The sequence below is a fragment of the Electrona antarctica genome (assembly GCF_951216825.1).
Source record: "Electrona antarctica genome assembly, chromosome: 22".
Lineage (NCBI taxonomy): Eukaryota > Metazoa > Chordata > Actinopteri > Myctophiformes > Myctophidae > Electrona > Electrona antarctica.
Genome location: NC_136805.1, coordinates 27,580,491 through 27,601,743, shown reverse-complemented (window position 1 = coordinate 27,601,743; position 21,253 = coordinate 27,580,491). Strand labels below are relative to the sequence as shown.

The following is a 21,253-nucleotide window of genomic DNA, read 5'->3' as shown; positions in this document are numbered from 1 at the left end:
TTAAACAGATACCCCAGTGTATGTTAATGATAATGTGTGTGTGCGTGTGTGCGTGTGCGCGTGTGTGCGTGTGTTCAGGCTGACCTCCACTGTAACGGAGCACAAGCGGGCTATGCGTCCGGCCAGGAGGAACCAGGGCTCCAGGAACCCCCTGAGGGCCCTGGCCGCCCGCAACGACATCCGCCAGGTCTACACCGAACAGAGACTCAACGTGGCCAGCGTGGAGACCAAGAGGATACAAGTGGAGAGGAGTAAGAACTTCCTCGCATGACCTTCCGATCACACTCACATCATCAAATTCTATTCAACTTTATTATAATACTGTAGCCATCTGCCTTGGCCTGGGGGGATCAATCTAAACCTCACTGATTCCAATTGATCTCAGTATGACTGGAGTTTGAATAAAGCTCTTGTTCTTCAATGCATAATGGCTCATCGTCAATTTACAATCTAGGCATTTAGCAGACACTCTTAATCCAGAGTGATTCACAGTAAGCAAGAACAAAAACATGGTAATACATCATATACATCAAAACGTCATCATGAATCATACTAAGCTAAGAACCTAACAGTGGAATATAATATAATGAAACTATGCGAGTATGCGTATATACTATAGAGTGCTATGTCTACATAAAATGCTATCTAAGTTACATAAATTGGGTTTTCAGACTACGGCGGAAGATTGGGTCTGCAGTTCTGATTGCAATGGGAAGTGCATTCCATAGCCAGAAGGGAGAAGAGTTACATTGCTTAGCTTTCTTTTTGAACGTTGTCATGTGACCTTAGATTTCGTGTGACCTTAGATTTCGAACCACCGTCCCAAAGAACCATTCGACTGACGCAGGCTCCAAAAATCTTGGCAATAGCCTGCCGTTATCTGGCAAAGACGTATGCTCATTCAGAGGAATGAATATGCACTCGACAAAGTATTTTTCCGAATTTAATCTGGTGTATGACGGATACGTAATTATTCCTTTTTGACTCTGTTCTCGTTGCGTCGAAAAGACATTCTGACCCGAGTGGTACCGCAGAGGCAGGAAATGACAACTAGAGATTACTCACATGAAAGAATAAATTAAAACCACTTCCCTTTCACTCCTTATCTACTGTACTAGGCTTATTCATATGCTTGCTCTCTCATACTTTCTCACAGTAGAATCTTACATTATTAGCTATAGCGACAAACACAATTCTATGAATGACCCCAAAGGAAAGGGCTTATAAGTCAGAGCACTATGGTGTTTATGTAACAGCATGTGATGAATCATTCTCAGGTGTAGATTCACCCTCTATTAGCTGATAACGAAACACTGGGTCAGGACCCATATGTACGTTCGGGTCCTGGGGAGACACTACGTTTAGATTTTGGGTCGCCAAATAATTTTGGGGGGCCCCCAAGTTTTTCTTTTTTTTTTTTTGCAACTAAATGGCTGGAAAAGAGAAATGAAGAGTTTACATAGTACACGCATAAACTTTCCTTAATGATTATATTTGGTTTCAGTATTTATTCATGATGTATTTTCACTATTATTATGGTTATTGTAGCAGGCAATTTGTATTGGGGGTGGGGGCGGGGGTCATGAGACACGGCCAAAGCATTTCTGGGGGTCCCCGGATCAAAACGTTGAGAACCCCTGCTCTAACCACTGCTCTTATAACGACTCTGTCTTCTATCTTGTGCAGTGGCAAAGCACTCCAAGTCCAACTTAGCCGACGTGGCCTTGGCCGGCCTGGCCAGCAAGGAGAACTTCCGCAAGGTGAACCTGCGCAGCGTGAAGTCCACTGAGGTTGTGACCAACAACAGCACCCTGCCCTTCAACAAGCTCATGCTCATCCGCATCAAAGGTCAGAGAGAGAGAGGGACGCAGTGGACATTCTGTATGATGGTATCAATGATGAAACTGGGCTTCTAAAGGCCAATACATACTGTAGGACCTCAATGGAAACAAGCCTGCAAGGACCTTCTTGTGTAAATCCTTTTTGATCCTTTTCGATCCTTTTCAAGTGTATGACTGTACTGGTGCTGTTTGCATTTCTGTCTAATAAAGTATTCAATCAATCAGTACATACATACTGAAGTGCCATTGAGCAAGGCACTGAGCCCTCAGTCTCAGAAGCAGGGCGTTCCTGAAAAAGAGAATTAGTTCTCAGCAAACATGCCCATGGTAAATAAAAAGATCTCACGCTCCTTCCCCTTTCCAGACGTTGGAAGGAGCATATAGGGCTTAAAGGCTTGATATACTTTTTTGCATGCGGTGTCACGTTAACGGAAATCGCAGCTCTACAGAGTGGATACTTTTGGTGTGAGACACTGACACATGTCTGCGCAACTACTATATCCAGCTTTAATATCTATATGCTCCTTTTCATGTCTCTTTGTCACTAGGTATTAGGTAATCTACCACTGTTCCAAATTGTAGATCATGATTGATGTCCTGGGAAACATCCCCACGTTTTTCTGCAGACGTTTTGTCATTTTCATATTCCTCTGTGTTCGTTTCAAAATATTTCCCAGGGCCTTTTCTTGGCAATTCCCTATCTGTGACTATTCTGACTAATGATATTTGTCAACGCCTGTGGACATGTGGATCACTGAAGAGTGTACAGTAGCTGTGTTCTCACGGTGTGTGTGTGTGTGGCGTGCAGGTCGAAGGCACGTCCAGGTGCGGCTGGTGGAGCCCACGGCCGGCTCTCTCAACAGCGGCGACTGCTACCTGCTCATCACTCCCAAACAGTGCTTCATGTGGAGTGGCGAGTTTGCCAACGTCATCGAGAAAGCCAAGGTGCGTTTTTTCACCCTAACCGTCTATGCACACTGGGGGGCGGTGTGTGTGATGTATCTTGACACAAGTTTGTGTCTCAGTTTGAAAAAAGACATTTGCATTTGCACACACACACACACACACACACACACACACACACACACACACACACACACACACACACACACACACACACACACACGAAAAGCCCCTGGTGTGTAAGGACCTCTTTTTTTTTATATATACTGTAAGTATCAGAACTGTTATCATAAAAAAGGCCAACAATATCTGGGATCAAAGTTCATGCTGTGCGTGTGCGTGTGCGTGTGTGTGTGCGTGTGTGTGTGTGTGTGTGTGTGTGTGTGTGTGTGTGTGTGTGTGTGTGTGTGTGTGTGTGTGTGTGTGTGTGTGTGTGTGTGTGTGTGTGTGTGCGTGTCCAGACGTCAGAGATGGCATCATTTGTGCAGGCGAAGAGGGACCTGGGTTGTAAAGCACCCCAAGTGACTGTCCTGGAAGAGGGCATCAACACAGACAGCAGATGGGCCAAAGAGTTCTGGACTCTGCTGGGAGGAAAGACCCAGTATAGCGGTACTGACACATTCATATCTGTCGTTTTGAATCAAAGCCTTCTATTTATTATCTTTTTGCTATACAGTAGTGTTAACCAAAAAGATTAGAAAACTGTATAGTATATGTTTCATGCCATTGAAATACTACTAGCTACAAGTTTAATTCCAATGGATTCCAAGGCTAAGTAGTATTCCAGTGGAACGCTATGTTTGCAGAATATTATTCTTTGAGGTTTGACTGAGAAATGTTAATACGTTAAGCCAGGATATCTGAATTTATGATAGCTGGCGTAGATGGTAGGTGTAAAAAATGTCTCATGCGCACACACACACACACACACACACACAGTTCAGGTTATTGGAATCCACACATTTTGACAGATATATTGCCATAGAGTGGTGGTGCAGTCCATGTCACACACCATATGTGGATCGCATCATCACTTAAACACATATGGACCACCCAAAGAACCTTTTATAGTATATGGCACATATAACGCTATAAACAGACACAGACCCATACGTAAAGAACATTTATCTCACTCTCTAGCGGCCCCTCTAGCTCCTTTAGAGCTATCTTGCTCAATCCATGAGCACGTTAATTTCCATTCACTTAAAGTCCCTCTTGCTCTGTCTGATTATTCCTCCTTTCTCATTTTTATAGGCGCAGTACGTGATTTTGTTGTTGGTTAACATAAGTGCTAAAACGCTCTATTTTGTGATAGCAATCATTGTTGTGAGTGTTTGTTCAGTAACACGGGTCTCTAGTCTCCATCTCTCCAGCTCTTTTAGTAAACATAAAATGCATTTTCCGGTCGGGACACCAATTTCATCCAATCAGGAGAGAGAAATAATGCAGCAGCATACCGGTTAAAGACCATGAAATTACTCACTTCTTTGCGATGATACAAAGAAATGAGCGGACAATGTTGGAACTGGAACACTATAACATTTATACTGATAAATAGATATTCTCTCCTGATTGGCTGAACATCCCCACTGAAAGCTGGAGGGATGCACACGCAGATCCGACACACCAAAGGTCCAACGGTCGGACATGCGCTTCTCCCGTGCTTGCGGTTATGGTTAGGTTAAGGCTTGAGGTAGGTTGTCGGTCTAATGACAGTCAGACCAATATGTCGGAACTAAAGCCTGTACCCGAGCTGGAGAGACCGCCAGACCCCTGTTACTGATGATTACTATCTAAAACAAAAGGTTTTGTTTCATGTATATCCTGTACATTACCTTTACATGTTTTAATCTCTGTGTATATCAGGGGCCGGGGAGCCAGAGGAGGATGAGCTGTATGAGAGCGGGGTGTTGGACTCCATCGGCGTCTACAGACTCCTGGGAGACAAGCTGGTCCCTCACCAGGAAGCCTGGGCCGCCATTCCCAGTGTGTCCTTGCTCAACTCCAAAGAGGTAACGCCTCTACTACGCTGCTACTACGCCTCTACTTCTAGGAACCCCCAGTTTGGTCAGGCATTAGGCCACAGATACCATTTATACCATTTATACCTCAGTGCTTATTTAACTCTGAGAGAGTACAAATGGAACCAAATTCAAAATTCCATTTGGACACTCATACAGGATGCTACGGTTCAAGTGGTTAACAGTGAGAAAGAGTTTTTCTTCCAAATTAACAAAAAGTGTAAGAGCCAATCAGCTTCTGCAAAACGGCCACACAGTGCTTGGGGGGGCCAGACCGGTCTGCGGAAGACGCATGATAATGTGAAACCACATGACTGGGATGGTTCACCAGGCCAGGAATGATCCACGCATTCACCTTCTCCATCTTTCACTGCTCACCACCTTCCCTGGTCTTTCACCCACGCCCGCCAGTGTTGATTTTGACAGCTCATGTAGTTTTAGTCATATTTTTGTCACCTGGAATGTTTTAGTGTTAGTCTAGTTTTAGTCAACTAAATATCATGTGATTTTAAATAGATCGTCTAAATCTACTGTTTATTTAGTCGACTAAAATGTATTGTGGCGGGCCTTGATGGCGTGGTAATGGCTGACTTTACACTTGGTTGCATGCTGAAAATAGCCGATCTACAAGCTCACAACGCGTGCGCTTGTAGATCTGCTATTTTCAGAATGCAACCAACATAAAACTGGGTCTCTACTCCACTAGTCACGCCCTAACATTTTAGTCAATTTTTTATTTGTTGACTAAATTGTCAGTAAAAACGAAGCTATGATGACATGCATCATAGCTTAGTTTTAATTTAAAAAAGGTAGTCGACAGACTTTTTTCGTCATAGTTTTAGTCAACGAAACCAACACTGCAGGCCCGCTCCTCTCCCCCCCCCCCCCCCCCCTCCCCTCCCCAGGTGCTGGTGTTTGACTTCGGCGGCGAGGTGTACGTGTGGCACGGGAAAGACGTGCCACTGAGTGACAGGAAGGTGGCGGTCAAGCTGGGCAAGCAGCTGTACAGCGGCAGCTACGACTACAGCGACTGCAGGGTCAACCCCCTGGACGCCTCGGTCACCAATGACGACGTCCCGCGGTGAGTCCCAAATATGTATCTGTAGTGCCCGCTTAAGGCCTGCGTACTTTATTGTACGAAGAATAGTGAGAATCGCCAATCTACAAGCTTATGTGATGCACTGTGAGCGTGTAGATGGGCTTTTGTTTTTGCTATTTATGTTTTTAATTATATATATATATATATATTTATTTATTTAAAATAATTGAATAATAATTACATTTGCCTATATTTCGTTTGTGTTTAATTGAATAATGACACTGTTTTGTACTCTAAAGTGTTTTGTGCTCATAGTGTTTTGGATGCCAATGCCAATGCCAGACGTTTAATGTGGACACAGATCATTAAACCAATTGCCTTCCTCATACCCTGAAGAAGGCAGTATACCGTCCAAAATGTTTGTTTAATTCTCTGTGTCCACATTAAACGTCTGGCATTGGCAGCTATACGGCTAGGCTATACATTTTACGGACTGGTGTGCTGTGCTCCTTCTGCTTATAGATTCTACTGTATGAAACTGACTCTATGGAAATGTGCATCTGATCCTGATCTGAGTTGTTTTTTATTAAGTGTTCATTTGCTGGCCTCTAGTGGGAATAGTTCAGCATTACACCTCTCACATTGTTCTGGTCCTCATGAGGTCCGAAAAGGGTTCGGGGTTATTTCTTAGGACTAACCCTAAGAAAATATGGTTAAGAGGTTACAATGAGGTTGGAGTTATTTGTTGTTGTGGTTGAGGTTAGGATTAGGTTGGACTAGTATTTATTTATTTTAATGAAAATTGCTTTTGGTTTCCTCACAAAGACGTTAAGACTGTGTGTGTGTGCGTGTGTGCTATCTTCAGGCAGGGGGAGGGTCGTCCCAGCTGGGCTCTGTTTGGCAGGCTGTCTGAGCACAATGAGACGGCGCTGTTCAGAGAGAAGTTCCTGGACTGGGCTGAAAGGAAGAAGGAGGAGATGGCCCTGGCTGAGGAAGTGAAGGTACTCGTTAAAATCCTCAACCCTAATTGAACTCCCGCAGAGTAAAAAATGGACCCACCACATCCTGGCAACTGCATGTTGTTGTTTTAATTTAATTTAATTATTTTCCTTTTCCTAATTTCACACTGATAATGAGGTTTCAGCTACTGTATAGATTGAACTTGATTGAACTATTGATCCTGACCTGTACGCCACGGGAACGTCAGTCGCCAGTGGCAGCACAGTAGTTACAGATACAGAGGCTAATGCTGTACTTGAGGGGGGCAAATTCATGATGAATTAATGATGAACTCTTACATTAAGTCATGATTAATTTATCATGAACTCATCATTAAGTCATGGTCATCATTAAGGAGGGTCGTTCAGAGACCAATCCTCCTCGTTACTCCCACCTGCCTATGAGCACTTCTGGGCATAGAGGTGGAACTGTGGAATAAGGATTACACTTGGTTAAGTTCACCATAAATTAATGGTGACGACTCGGAATTACAGATGAGTTTGTGATAAATGAATGTATGAGTTTATCATTAATGCATCATTAATTACATACATTAATTAACCCATTTTGGGCGGGAACCCCTTTTGGTGTTAGCATTATGTTATGCTTTAGCTATTGAAAAATAGCAGATCTACAAGCTCATAGCGCGCCACCGAGTGGCGCGCTACGAGCTTGTAGGTCTGCTATTTTCGAAAAATCGAAGAACGACTGACATAGAAACATAGCTTTTTCAGAAAACTGTCAGGATGTAGAAGACATTTTTAGAATCTGATCTCAGGTCAGAATGGGTTAAGCGTCAATTGCATGTACGGTATGTAAAGTGTTGCAGAGGGGAGGAAAAAGTCAGGGACAGCTGGGAGTAGCGACCCGTAAACGAAAGATAAACCATGAAGAAGGGCTAAAAAACGACTATGACTTAAGGCAGTGGTTTTCAACCCATTTCACATCAAGGCCCATTATGTACTCAGCATGTGAGCCACAGACCACCATTTGATGACGTTTAGCCTCTGCAGATCCAAAACTAAAGAATATTTTGTTGTCGTTGGATAAGATTTTGTCCACAATTCCATGCTGTATTGCCCTACTTACTTGATTAAATGTATTATAAGTACGTATTGCTTTTTTCGAGTGGTGCAACCACACCTATAGACAGCTATGTGTGTCCCTGGGTCTGTCCCTGGCTGGGTGGCTGCGTCTGTCCGAGCACGAAAATAGCGTTCTAGCGTTCGTTCACCACCAAGTGTCACTGTTGCACAGCCTAACACACACACACACACACACACACACACACACACACACACACACAAAGGGATGAGGGCTTGTACAGCACAAGTACAGCACCACTCACTTCAGACAGGTCTGATTTTTACATTTTGTCTTTGCTTTTGGACCCAAACCAAGTCCCAATCATTGTTCTAGTGCTGGTTGTAGTATTACAATTATTCTTTGTTTTATGTTGGTGGAAATTGTCTTTCTATGGTGGCTCAACTCTGCTTTGCAGCTATCTATTATCTGCACAAATAGTGAAGCATGCTTTCTTTTTTTTAAGCCCTGTTTTATAATTTGTTTAAGAAATGATAATAATAATAATAACATTATTTGTATAGCACCTTTCATGACATGAAATGCAGCTCAAAGTACTTTACATTGATTCATTCGACTAACTCTTGCATTTGTTCCTTTTACACTCATGCTCAAGTTGGCTTAGACATTCTAGGTCTAAACAATGCTCTCTCTCCTCCACTGTACGTGTGTCTGCATGCTGCTCAGAGTCCAGTCAGCCTCAGCCACCAGTCGTCGCTGGACTTGGAGCTGCGGCCGTGCGACGCCAAGGCCCTGCTGGACAACGAGCCGCCGCCCGTCAAGACCACCCTGGAGGGCGTGGACGTCCAGCGAGGCCACGGATTGGTCAGGACGGAGGACGGCCGGCAGGCGGAGCTGAGCACCGTGAAGGTGGACGCCTGGCACATCAAGGAGCATGGCGAGGAGGCGCTGGCCAAGGAGAGTCTGGGTCAGCTCCACGAGGGAGACGCGTACATCATCCGCTGGACGTACTCCGTCACCACCGTGGGTGAGTTGTGTGCAGAATGGAGAAATCACCCGTCAAGGTCTTCTGCCAGAAATATGGGGAGGGATGGGTAGGGGAGGGAATGCCTCCCTTCCCTCCCCTACCCCTTCCTTATTGGGCGGGGCTTCTGGCTGAGTTTCGTTCTTTTTACATGAGTTTGGCGTTGTCATATTCTAATACAGACCGAATGCCCCATCTCAGCACCGGCCTCAGTGGCTGGCCTTGCTAATCATTAGACTCCCAACCCACACCTCCTGGTATCGAATCCTGCTTGCGCCACAGTTTTTGCGCCAACCGCAAATGATGATAATGTAATTTAGAGTCCGACATACAGTACATGGCCGGTTAAGACTCACCCGTGGTTTCCCTGTGAGGTTAGGGTTAGGTTAGGGTTAGGTTAGTAATGTCCGACATACGTTGCCAGTTAAGTCTCGCCCGTGGCTTTCGTGTGCGGTGCCACTCAAAGTGACTACTGGGTTTGGCTGCTGGATGCAAGGGGTTGGGCTACTATGGCTGGCAGACATAGTTGAGGGGTGATATGTCCCCCGTGCGAGTTATGTGGGTCGGCGTGCAGCTCAGCAGGGCCTGCGGCTCACCGGAGGGTAATGAAGTGCAGAATGATGGTAAATAAATGCCCATCACTGAGCTTTCTGAACCCAAACTGACATCTTGAAAGTGATTCATACTCGGCTGTCAGAAACATTTAATTTCAAAATAGTTCTTCTCATATTATGGAACAAGTGCAATCAGTCCAGTTTTGGTCAAGTAAATAGCACATATCCTTTTTTTATGATACAACATCTCTGATGATACAACATGATACATCTCTAAACAGATTATTCAATGTGAATTGGATTGATTATCTGTATCAATTTGATAAATAGTTTATGATTGATTGATTGAAATATTTATTAACAGTTTGCAGAATACATTTCACATGAAAGCACAACTCAATACAAAGACTGTTAATGTGGACGACACACTGATAAAGCATTACACTTGTTTACAACAGGGTTCACCATTTTCAGAACATTTAGAGACGTACAAATATACACTTCTATATAAAGAAAAACAGGAAATCATGTAAGGAGGTAAAAAGGGAAAGGAAATATTTCATATCCCACATTTGTGTTTTTAGAAACAGGCAACAGGAAAGTTAAAAAGCAGTGTATTTGCAAATTGCAACACAGAATGAACTCAATCTAATGAATTGTGCTACAATGCAGTGTGAGCTTGTAGATCTGCTATTTGATTGATTGATTGATTTACTCTTGCTGTGTTCGTGTCGTCTCTCTCAGTGGGGAAGCGACAGAAGCCAGGGGAGCTAAGTGTCGGTACGCCGGGCAGGGAGAGGAGCGCTTGTTTCTTCTGGCAGGGCCACCAGTCCAGTGTCAGTGAGAAGGGAACGTCAGCTCTCATGACGGTGGAATTGGGCAACCACAGAGGGTCACAGGTGAGCATATCGCATATTTTTATGACATCTTAGAGGTCTTACAATAGTTTCAATCAGTCTCATTCTCATCACATGGTGACACTCATACACCCAGTAATGGCTGTTTCTATCCATCAGTCAGCAGCTAATTGGTGTTTGCCTTTCTCCTTCTCCACATGTGTGTTGCTACTGCTGCGGCTGTCCAGGTGTTGGTGAGTCACGGGAAGGAACCTCCATGCTTCCTCCAGCTCTTCCAGGGAGCCCTGGTCATCCACAAGGGCAGTAGAGAGGACAACACCAACAACACAGGTTAAATTAAAATAATAATAATTAGAATAAAATACTCCATTGGGTTAAGTGATTAATGAACACTGAGGATTTTACTTTGTGAGCTTTCACTGCACTACAGAACTCTGATTAAGAACTGTTTCACGACCTAAATCAATAATAATTATTCTCCTTTGGAGTCTGAGTCAGTTCTTGACACTTTTAAGACCAGAACAAGTGGATTGTTTCAAATAGGTGGAATTCTTTTGGGGGCGTGAATCATCTACAGTATCTTATGGGATCAAAAGAAGTTGTGCACAACCAAAATCCTTTTGAAGGATAGGTGCTGGTCCCAAACCACAAAGATTTATCATACACTGTAGTTGCCTTAAAGTGGCTTATTAATAAGGTACTGTATTACAGCAAGTGACATTTCGAGATTCCGACTAACTTGGTCTGAAGAAGAGCATTGCTAGAAACCTCACTTGTTTGGATGCTTTCATAAAACGGTCACTTTAAGGGAGCTAGAGTGTGCGATCCGTTCTTGTTTGCCGTTAATCTACCTTATTTTAGCATCGTAACCTTTTCTTCCATGTCAGACAGCTGCATGCAAATGGAACAGAAGCCTCTAATCATTGCCCATAATGGCATCTTCTTTTCCAGGAGGCTGGAGATTGTTCTGTGTCCGCGGCGAGGCAGCGGTGGAAGCGTCTCTGGTGGAGGTGGACTGCCACAGTGCCAGCCTACGTTCCCGTGCCAGCCTGGTGCTGCTCGGCTCCCACAAGAGCCAGCTGTACCTGTGGCACGGTTGTAAGGCCCACGCCGGTGCCAGGCAGGTCGCCAACAGGGCTGTGGAGAAGCTCACTCAGAGGTAAAGCACCCGGGTAATGGTGGGTGAAGATATTAGGGCTAAGTGATATGGACACAAATCAACTATCACGCTACTTTGACGAAATGCCTCTATAGATGTTGGGACGAGAATATCATATTGTGACTATATTTCCCGGTTTTAATGAGTTAAAAAAGAGAGACAATAGCTGATCTACAAACTCACAATGTGTCTTTTATTATTTAATTTGTCTTTGTAACGAAATAGGCTTAAGTGATTCAAACCAGCAGTAGATGACAATTTTTTTATTTTTTTTATTTTTTTTATTAAGCTTAAAGGTATATTCAGTGATTTCACTTTATTCAAATATCACTTATTTTTTCTTTTTTTTTTGGATAATCCTCCCTACCATAGAGTGTGCTGACCATATAAGGAGTTACTCCCTGTCCCCAGTGAGCCCCTGGGGTCAAAAGACCCTAGTTTCAGTTTTGGTGGCGGGTGGCAAAGCCTTCACCGAATCAGGATGAGAGGGGCCTTCCTCCAATCATGATCGAGTGGGGGCATATGCTGTTGGCCTGTTGCACTTCCCCCCACTGTAGAGCGTGTGCATGTGCACATTTTGTTACCGGGGTGGACTGGGTGGTTTTCCAAATCACCCAAATCACTGAATGCTCCTTTAAGCAGATACAGGCTATGAGAAAAAACACATTCAAAGAGCCTATCAATGATCTGCAGCTACTCAGTCAGGCGTATGTGTAAAGTGAATGTTGGATGAAAGCTTTGTGGGATTATACTGAGGTGTACTGAGCCTCTTCTTGAAGCTGTGAACACCGCTAGATGTAATATCTCCAGCAACCACAGGGGGAAGGCTGTTCCATATCCTTATAGCAGAGTGGAGAAAGCTCCTATCAAGGCATTTGGTGTTTGACTTGGAGGTTTCCCTATGCCACATATGACAATATTACGACGATATCTCAAATCTCAGAGGATATCTACTCTCATCTTTATATTGCCCAGTCCTAAATAGATACTGTATGTGGATGTACTGTATGAGTAAGTGGGTCAGTGTGTGTGTGTATGGATGGGTAGCAGATGGACCTCCAATAAAATGTGCATACTTTGCGTGCCTGTGCCAGGTGTCCCTCGGAGCTGGGCCTGAGCGCCAGCAGCAGGCTGAAGGTGGAGGAGGTGGATGAGGGCTCTGAGCCGGCAGACTTCTGGAAGGCTCTAGGTCAACAGGACAAGAAGGCTTACGACTGCATGCTTCAAGGTACGCCTGTGCTGCTAACCAAGGTTATAATAGTTTGGGATTTTTCTAATTTGGTTATTTTTTGTAATAGTTAAAAATGTATTCAGTTACAAACTAAGGGCATTTTGTCTATCATTTCAGTTCGTTATCGGTTATTTTTTCATTGTAGTTTTTATTTAGTTCAGTTAACCAAATTTTAGGTTTCGTTATTTCGTTCGTTTTTATTAACAATAAGCTTGGTGCTTAACGCAATACAAGCGACTGCACTTGACTTGAAGCACATTGAGCTGACAATTAAAAATAACTCAATTAACATATTCATATTTTAGGCATTTGTTCACGCTCTCGTCCGGAATAACTTGGGCTCGGTGTCTTGCAGAAGACAGTTGTGTCAGAGCTTCCATCTAAAAATTACAATGCATCACACTTTAGTGGCTCTAAATTATAGTATCATCTGATACTTGCAAAGCACTGCTAAATTATGAGCCATTAGTGGCACTTGAACGGCTAATGCTTTAATGTAAACTCTGGTTGCAGATCCAGGGAAGTACAATTACACGCCCCGCCTCTTCAAATTCAGTGCCAGTTCTGGGGTGTTCGAGGCGGAGGAGCAGCTGAGTTCAGCCCGGGTGACGGAGGGCGTCATGGCCATGCCGTTTCTGCAGGACAACCTCTACTCTGCAGAGCAGCCAGGTACTGCGTAGGGCTGTATTTATCCATTGTTTTCTTACTGTTTCTTTAGTGTGTGTGTGTGTGTTCTGTTCTATTGATTCATTTACATATTTTTAATTCATCGAATAACTATGAAGCATGTTTCTTTGATTTTACATCATTGAAACAACAATTCGAATCGATTTCTTTGTAAATAAAAACAAAATCGGTTAGTTCAGGGTCACGCAGAAATAACTTTACAAGCTCACAACATGTCGCATCATTAGGGGGGAAATATTTTGTGGTTCTCAACATGTTTGAAAACCCCTGACTTATAATAACGAGAAAGATAAATGATCAAAAATCAATTATTGTATTAACCCATTTTGGGCGGGAACCCCATTTGGTGTTGTAAACATTATGTTATGATTTAGCTATTTTTGAAAATATTTATTTCAGAAAACTGGAGGATTTTTTTAAATTTTTGAGGTCAGGCCTTAATGGGTTAAAATGTATTATTATATAATCAGTTAAATTGATTAGATTGATTAACTGTTACACTCAAAACACTGGAGATAGTTCTCCTGTAACAAAAGGACCACAATGAAAATGGCACACAGTCTTTCTAATATCCTCCATTCAAGTATCTTCCGGGGTTCCTATAGCAGTCAAATCAAACTAAAGTCCCTCTTCCTATCCTGTGTGGCAGCATTGTTCCTGCTGGACAACCGCATGGAGGTGTACCTGTGGAACGGCTGGCAGCCTGACGACACCCAGTGCACCGGCTCTGCCAAGATGCGCTGGGACAACCAGAGGAAGTGTGCCATGGAGACGGTACTGCAGTACTGCAAAGGTCAGCCATGGCTATAATGTTGACAAAAAATGCAAATAATATACGGTATATGGAGGTACAGGCTTCCTCTCCTTTGTTAATAACAGTATTTCCATACCAGATCAAATATTTTCTAGTGCAAAAATGTCAACCCTGTGCTAATATCAAAGTGAACTGCTGAATAGACATAATCATCCAACACACAAAACAATAGTGACGTTTTGATCAAATGCTTTGAATTAACTTTTCAGTATCTCCAACTGGGAACAAAGTCAGATTGTTACTTTGTTCCCAGTTCGTTCCCAGCCTCATGTAACCATGAGGTCTCTACAGTAAGAAAGTATTGATAAATCCCAAACCTTTATAAATAAAACCTTTAAATACAACTTGCATACAGTACGCCAGGGCTTAGTTAAGCACAGATTTGTGCTCACACACTCCCTTGAATGAGGCCCATCATTGGTATTTAAATAGAAACCTGGGTAAATATTGTTAATTAATACATATTGATGTGCTTGTGTGTTGGTTGCAGAGAAGAACCCACGGCGCCCTCCTCAGGCCTACCTGATCACAGCAGGCTGTGAACCTCTCACCTTCACCAATATCTTCCCCCACTGGGAGAAAGACCCTAACGTCACTACACAGGTAGGACACTCACTCCTCTCCATTTAAAATCATTATAAAAGGGAAATCCACATTCCTTCAAGGCAATACTTTATACTCTTTTCTCTGCACTCTTATTATGTGACTATTAATCTTACAATTTACAATTTACAATTTAGCAGACGCTCTTAATCCAGAGCGATTTACATTAAGCAAGAACAAAAAGCATGGGAATACATCACATATATAAAAAGCATTTATCAAGAAACATGCGTAAGCTAAGAACGTAACTAGAACTGAATCCCGCAGATAAAGTAGGCTATGTACATATAACTACAGGCATTTATAACTCCAGACATTAATATAGCCTACCGCATATAGGATTGTACAATTATATAGCCTACATTTAACAAACAAGCTTGATTGACATTTGTAAATAGGTCAATACAAAAACTGCTATGAGGATAAAACAAGAAAAAGACTTGTTTACATCAGGTATAAAAAAACGTGACAACCGTATGGAAAAAGGGCATAAGAACTGGGAGGCGGAGGCGCGGGGGATGCGCTGCCCGGAGCAGTGTGGTAACCAGGTCTTCACGTCTATACTTGTTCCCCTCCTCACCCCCTCTACCATCAAGGGTCCATTTTGTTTTTATAGTGTAGAAATTGACAGCTGTGTTCATATGTTTACATCAATGTTTACGCACCCTGCACAGTTTAGCTATTTCTGATCCAAGCTCTGTGTGTGTGTGTGCGTGTGCGTGTGCGTGTGCGTGTGCGTGTGTGTGTGTGTGTGTGTGTGTGTGTGTGCGTGTGTTTGTGCGCGTGTGTGCGTGCGCAGCAGGCAGAGGGCTCCAAGAACAAGGTGGTCTTGGTGAAGGAGGCTCTGTCCAGGCTGAGCAAGCTGCAGTACTCCATTGAGGAGCTGACCGGCAAGCCCCTGCCAGAGGGCGTGGACCCCCTGCGTCTGGAGGACTACCTCTCTGACGACGACTTCAAGGTAAACAAAAGAGCACCTTTGGGTTTTTACACGTGTAAATGTTTCAGCCGTGAGTGAGAGACTGGTGTGCTTAAAATAATGTATTTTATTCTCTTTTATTCTAATTATAATGTTTTATTCATTAAAATGTGAATACATTACCAGATTGCAGCTTTAATCCTCAAAACCAATTAAAGCCCCAAAGCATGCTGCTTCATAACAGCGGTGGGCCAGCCACAGAAGCGTAGAGTCCATTGGGCCACTCGGGCACAGGGCCAGTCAATTGAGATCTTGCCCAGTCTGACAGCCCGGGTGAAATAAATAAGAAAAACAAAGATAGATATATTGGCAGTAACCTTGCATCACCACATTCACCAGACTTTCCACCTTGGAGGAAACATTGGCAGCCCCTCACCCCTGTGCATGCAAATGTATGTTGTAGCCAACCACAGCAAGCCACCTTTGTTTTAAATGCCACCCCCCATTAGCAAGTCGTCAAAACTGGTTTCACCTATGGGCCTATTTCATGTGTTGCAGAAACTTCTTGAGATGAGTCGAGTGGAGTTCAACGCTCTGCCAAACTGGAAGAAAAGCAACTTGAAGAAAAGCAAGGACCTGTTTTAAAATGTTCTTTTTTTAGTACACAAACCAAAAAAGGAGAACTTAAATGGTCTTAACTTTAACGTGTTTTTTTCTAGTTCTTGTTTTTACCCCAAGGAAAGTCATGGATTTTTTCCCCTCATCTTGTAAAGAAAGAAGGGAAAAAACTATGTACATTTGGGTTACAGTACATTAAGTTGTATAGCATTTAAATGCCATACTGTAGCCAACAATTATGTGCAATTGTCAAATTTTGGCAGCAACATTTTTCTAATATAGTTATGTAACTATACGTACCCCCACATTATACATATGTAATATACTATACATGTAATTTGAATTTCTCTTATGTTTACTTTTGTGGGAATGTTTGTGTAAAAAATGTCCATGCTTTTATTGATCAACTAAGGGAGTTATTCAAACACTAGATGCAGATGACACCATTGTTGAAATGCCACTCTGGACTGTTGTTGGACCTGTAAGGGTCCGTTTGGTTACAAATGGATACATTATAACACTGAGGAGTTTAGTGTGTAATAATAATAATAATAATGATGTATTTGTATAGCACCTTTCATACAAAACATGCATCTCAATATGCTTTACATTAAAGAGATTCAAACATTTTGAACAGACTAAACCTAGAAAACAAGACAAACGGCTGAAAGTCTATATGTCAAGCAGACTAGTATGCTATCACAAGGTACAAGGAGGAGTGATCTGTTAACTAGTTGGCTGAGAGGCTGTTTTGCTATACATAAAGGAGGAGTGATCTGTTAACTAGTTGGCGGAGAGGCTGTTTTGCTATAGTATACATAATACTAGTATAGGCCTACAATGTTGAAGAAAATAATAGTTTGCAGTACTATTGAAGCATACTGTAATCTACGGTTCTACCGTGGTGAATGCATGAAGAGGGATGTCTACAATGACTCATCATTGCATAGCCTAGCAGCCTCTCTCACAACTACAAGTCAAACTTTCAACAATAATCTTTTTGTGAGAAGAAATCACACAACCCTTTTTGTTGAGACGAGTTCACTGTGTTAAAGTGCAGAACATGGTCAAGGTGTGTTGTTAACCCCATGCAGTATTAATTTTGCAAAGACTTTTGTAAATACAATAGAAAAACAGTTTAAAAACCTCTGTCCTTGTAACAGACCATTTATTTTTCCTTAATGAGTTTCATAAAGCTGTGGTTCTCAAACTTTTTCATGTCAAGGCCCCCACATTTTTTATGTATTTGGCTGCAGACCACATCTCACAATAAGTTGTGCCATGGACTTGTGTTAAAAAAGACAAACTATTCTGACTTTTAAAAACATTTTCAAGATTTTTCTAATAATTGCACAAATATCAGACCTACAAGCTCACACCACATCAAGTAACATGCTGTGAGCGGCTATTTTTGAATAGCCAAAGTATGGTTAAAGTGGCTGAAATGATTGTGATGCTATATCCTAGAACCCCTCCAAGGACCCCATGTCCCTGGACCTCATCCCCCGGACAACCTTAGCCAATGCATTTGTAATTGCCTGTGTGCCATTGATGGCAACCATCTATAAAGCCTCATTTATTTCTCCATACACCGTGTCACTCGCTGAAAGTAACTGGTGAGGTGACAGATCGTATATGACAATGTATGAGGCTTAAGACTGGTTGACTGGGACCAAACTAACTGTGTGTGTGTGTGTGTGTGTGTGTGTGTGTGTGTGTGTGTGTGTGTGTGTGTGTGTGTGTGTGTGTGTGTGTGTGTGTGTGTGTGTGTGTGTGTGTGTGTGTGTGTGTGTGTGTGTGTGTGTGTGTGTGTGTGTGTGTGTGTGTGTGTGTGTGTGTGTGTGTGCATTTTGAATTATGTGTGTGGTATAAACTGCCTTTAACCACAGCTCAAAGCTCAGTCGTGTAGTGAAAAACCTGTGCTCTATGGATTATGTTACTCTCTGATCTATCTGCTTTGTAAAATTCTCCGTAGACAAAACATCACATTGCATATTTCTTTTCTAATATATGAGATGTGATAAATGACATGTTGTGAGCATTCTTTATTCATTTCAGTGTTCTATTTATATTTTGTTTTTACATGGTGGATGTGGCATTGATGAGATTCCACTGATGCGTTACATGTAATCAGAAGACTTTCTATGGACAGCACCAACACTTTATTTTGGAACTGTCTCTGGAAAACATTTTCCTCAAATTCCAGTAGCATAACCATAATATTGTCACTGTTGGATGGAAACCTCATTATGTCAAAAACTGTTAATTTTCAGGATTAAAATAAAAATTAAAACAGCAAAAAAGTAGCAGATCTACAAGCACACCTTATAGTAATTATAGGATGGGTAAATGCAGAGGACGAATTTCACGTATGTGCAAAATATAGCCTACATTTATACAGTGACAAAAACACCCGAGTTGGGACTAAATTATAAATGATTATCAGTCGCACTGTAGGCCTACTGGTGCACTCTTTTTACACCCGTCTCTTCCCCGAGAATGGCAGGGAAGCTTGGAAAATGGCAAACAAAACATTGCAACGCAATGCACTGAGCTTGTAGAGCTGCTATTTTCGACAAAAATAGGGATGCTTGGGCCTCAAGTCGTTGAAACAAAGGCAAGAACTCAAACATATAAACTAACACATGCAACACAATGACCCAACAAGGACTGACTGGGAAACAATATTGACATACACATGAGTGCAAATGATTTACAGCTGGGAAAGACATGAACATCGAACTACTGTATAACTAGAACATGGAGCATAATACAAGAACTAGGTACGGTAATAAATGACCAAATTCTGTGACTAACATGTATTCTCGGTAGCTGTACTGTACATGCGGCAATACAATGTGTCATGTCAGCCTGTAACCAACAGGGTGTACTGTCGGTCCAATTTGGACATAATATTACATACAGTTACCCCCAATCCTGCTCAATAATGTGGTACAAATGAACAGATGGAGTGTAAAAGTGAATCATAAAAAGTAATACTCATGAGAGAGCTGCACAGCATTCCGGTTAACTGTAGAACTTGGAAATGTCTGACTGACATCGAGTCAGGAAGGATCACCTTCATGAATATTGCCTTGCTCGCCTTGACTCATATCATACATAGTAATAGCTGTATTTGAATGACACCTACTCAGCCAGGAGACTGCCCATATCAGGGGCCAAGGTCCACTGATATTAATTCTATCCGAAGCTTTCTGTTTCTCTTCTTCCCACACATACACACGCACGCACGCACACACACACACACAGGCCCGCACTAGTCTGTCACAGATGTGTAGCCTGAATGAACAATTTTGCACTTGCCCACAGGCACAGATTGATGAAACTATAACACACACAGGACTTGCAGTTGCAACAGGTTTTTTTATGACCGGGTAGCTAGCCCCTGTTCCTTGGTCCCATGACCAATTAGTGTGCTGTCCACGTAAGCCCTGTATATGATTCCCAGCTCAGGACCTGTATTGGCTAGAAGAGAGGCATGGTCACTGCTCTTTCCTCTCCTGTAGGCTTGGAGTTTGATAGTCAAACAAATCGTTTATTGATTATTTTCAATCATCCCGTATCAGAATTCTTGCGTTTGCTGTCCCTCTCTGCTGGTGTGGGCCATAATAGAACAAAAAGGCCTTCAAATGATCTTTAAAAACAAGACGCCCCATAGAGGCTATGTTCTGCCTTTTGACCTATAACTTATATAAGGGTGATGCCAGTGAAAGGGCACTGAGTCACCAATCAGTAGGGTTCATCGTGTCATACAAAAGTGATATTTTGGCCTGAGGGTGGCCCTCATTAAATAGTATAGGGTATATCTTCTGGGATGCATGAATACACTTTGAGTTTCATGGCAATCCATTTTTGATAACCTCAGAATATCATTGTCAATTTTGGCCTAAAGGCAGTGAATGCACTAGAGGAAAGATCATTCTGAAGGTGCACAGCAACTCCCATAGCAATCCAGGCAGTAGTGGTACATTTTTCAAGTAAAAGTATCAGGCTATACCTGTAGTACTGCAATGTAGAAATACTCTGTTACAAGTAAAAGTGGAATTCAAAAGGTACTTGAGTAAAAATTGGTCTAAAATTTTAATGTACCTAAAGTGACAGAAGTAGAAAGTATGCTATGCAGAATGTCCCATTTCACAAGTTTTCAAATGAAGTGGTTAATGTACTTATGTACGTAAATGCACACCACTGAGTGTAGGCCTACAAGAAATTTAGTTTGGGACCAAAACAAGATGTCTAAACTCACAGGGATATCTGTGTTAAAATATATATTATATATACATATTATTATTCAAATGCCACGCCAACACAGGCAAGCTGATGCCATTTCCACAGCAGATGGTGAGATGCGGCTGGTTCGTTTATTTATGATCAACCTCATCCAGGAGGATTAATCACTCGCATCACTCTGCCTTCTGGCTCAGGTGTCACATTGGCCCACTACACACTACACAGCCGCCATGCAGCCCAACAATGAAGCTGCTAATACAGGCCGGATTAGACTGAGTAATAACAGGACGGCTCCGATGTGTAGCAGAGCAGGGAATTAGGGAGACTTTTTTCTTTGATCTTTGATTCCATTGAGCTGTAAAATATTCTGCGTATCACAAATTATTCTGCCTTAATAGAAAGCTAGCCTATAGATTTCCAAAAATAAACTTCTGCGTTATTTTTGTTACAGTTGACTTGCTTCATTGACTGTCGTGTCAAAGTATTTGATGTGGATTCTGTTTTCTTTGTTCTATGTTCTTTCATGCTCAAGCTGCATCTTGTTAGTAATCACCCCTCATGTGTATCCCTACAGTATGTGTTCCTCCCTTCATGCATCATTGTCGTGTGCTATCTCTTTCTGTTTGAGCTGGCTTGATTTGTTTTATGCCGGGTTTTGTTTTCATTGTTTTAGAAGTATGGCACAATTATGT

General features: G+C 42.4%; 1 protein-coding gene across 2 annotated transcripts in view; it reads left to right on the top strand.

The window, feature by feature from the left end:
• svild (supervillin d) overlaps positions 1 to 18,338 on the top strand; it is a 70,698-nt gene extending 52,360 nt beyond the window's left edge. For both annotated transcript variants that reach the window (XM_079492994.1, XM_079492993.1), the window contains exons 13-29: positions 79 to 251; positions 1,687 to 1,848; positions 2,650 to 2,786; positions 3,206 to 3,353; positions 4,611 to 4,756; positions 5,671 to 5,846; positions 6,670 to 6,805; positions 8,574 to 8,874; positions 10,170 to 10,324; positions 10,510 to 10,612; positions 11,234 to 11,441; positions 12,536 to 12,669; positions 13,186 to 13,341; positions 14,009 to 14,152; positions 14,664 to 14,776; positions 15,576 to 15,734; positions 16,251 to 18,338. In XM_079492994.1, coding sequence (XP_079349120.1) covers positions 79 to 251; positions 1,687 to 1,848; positions 2,650 to 2,786; positions 3,206 to 3,353; positions 4,611 to 4,756; positions 5,671 to 5,846; positions 6,670 to 6,805; positions 8,574 to 8,874; positions 10,170 to 10,324; positions 10,510 to 10,612; positions 11,234 to 11,441; positions 12,536 to 12,669; positions 13,186 to 13,341; positions 14,009 to 14,152; positions 14,664 to 14,776; positions 15,576 to 15,734; positions 16,251 to 16,337 — 2,638 coding nt within the window. In that variant the 3' untranslated portion in view covers positions 16,338 to 18,338. The remainder of the gene's footprint in view (positions 1 to 78; positions 252 to 1,686; positions 1,849 to 2,649; positions 2,787 to 3,205; positions 3,354 to 4,610; positions 4,757 to 5,670; positions 5,847 to 6,669; positions 6,806 to 8,573; positions 8,875 to 10,169; positions 10,325 to 10,509; positions 10,613 to 11,233; positions 11,442 to 12,535; positions 12,670 to 13,185; positions 13,342 to 14,008; positions 14,153 to 14,663; positions 14,777 to 15,575; positions 15,735 to 16,250) is intronic.
• The last annotated feature ends 2,915 nt before the right edge of the window (positions 18,339 to 21,253 follow it).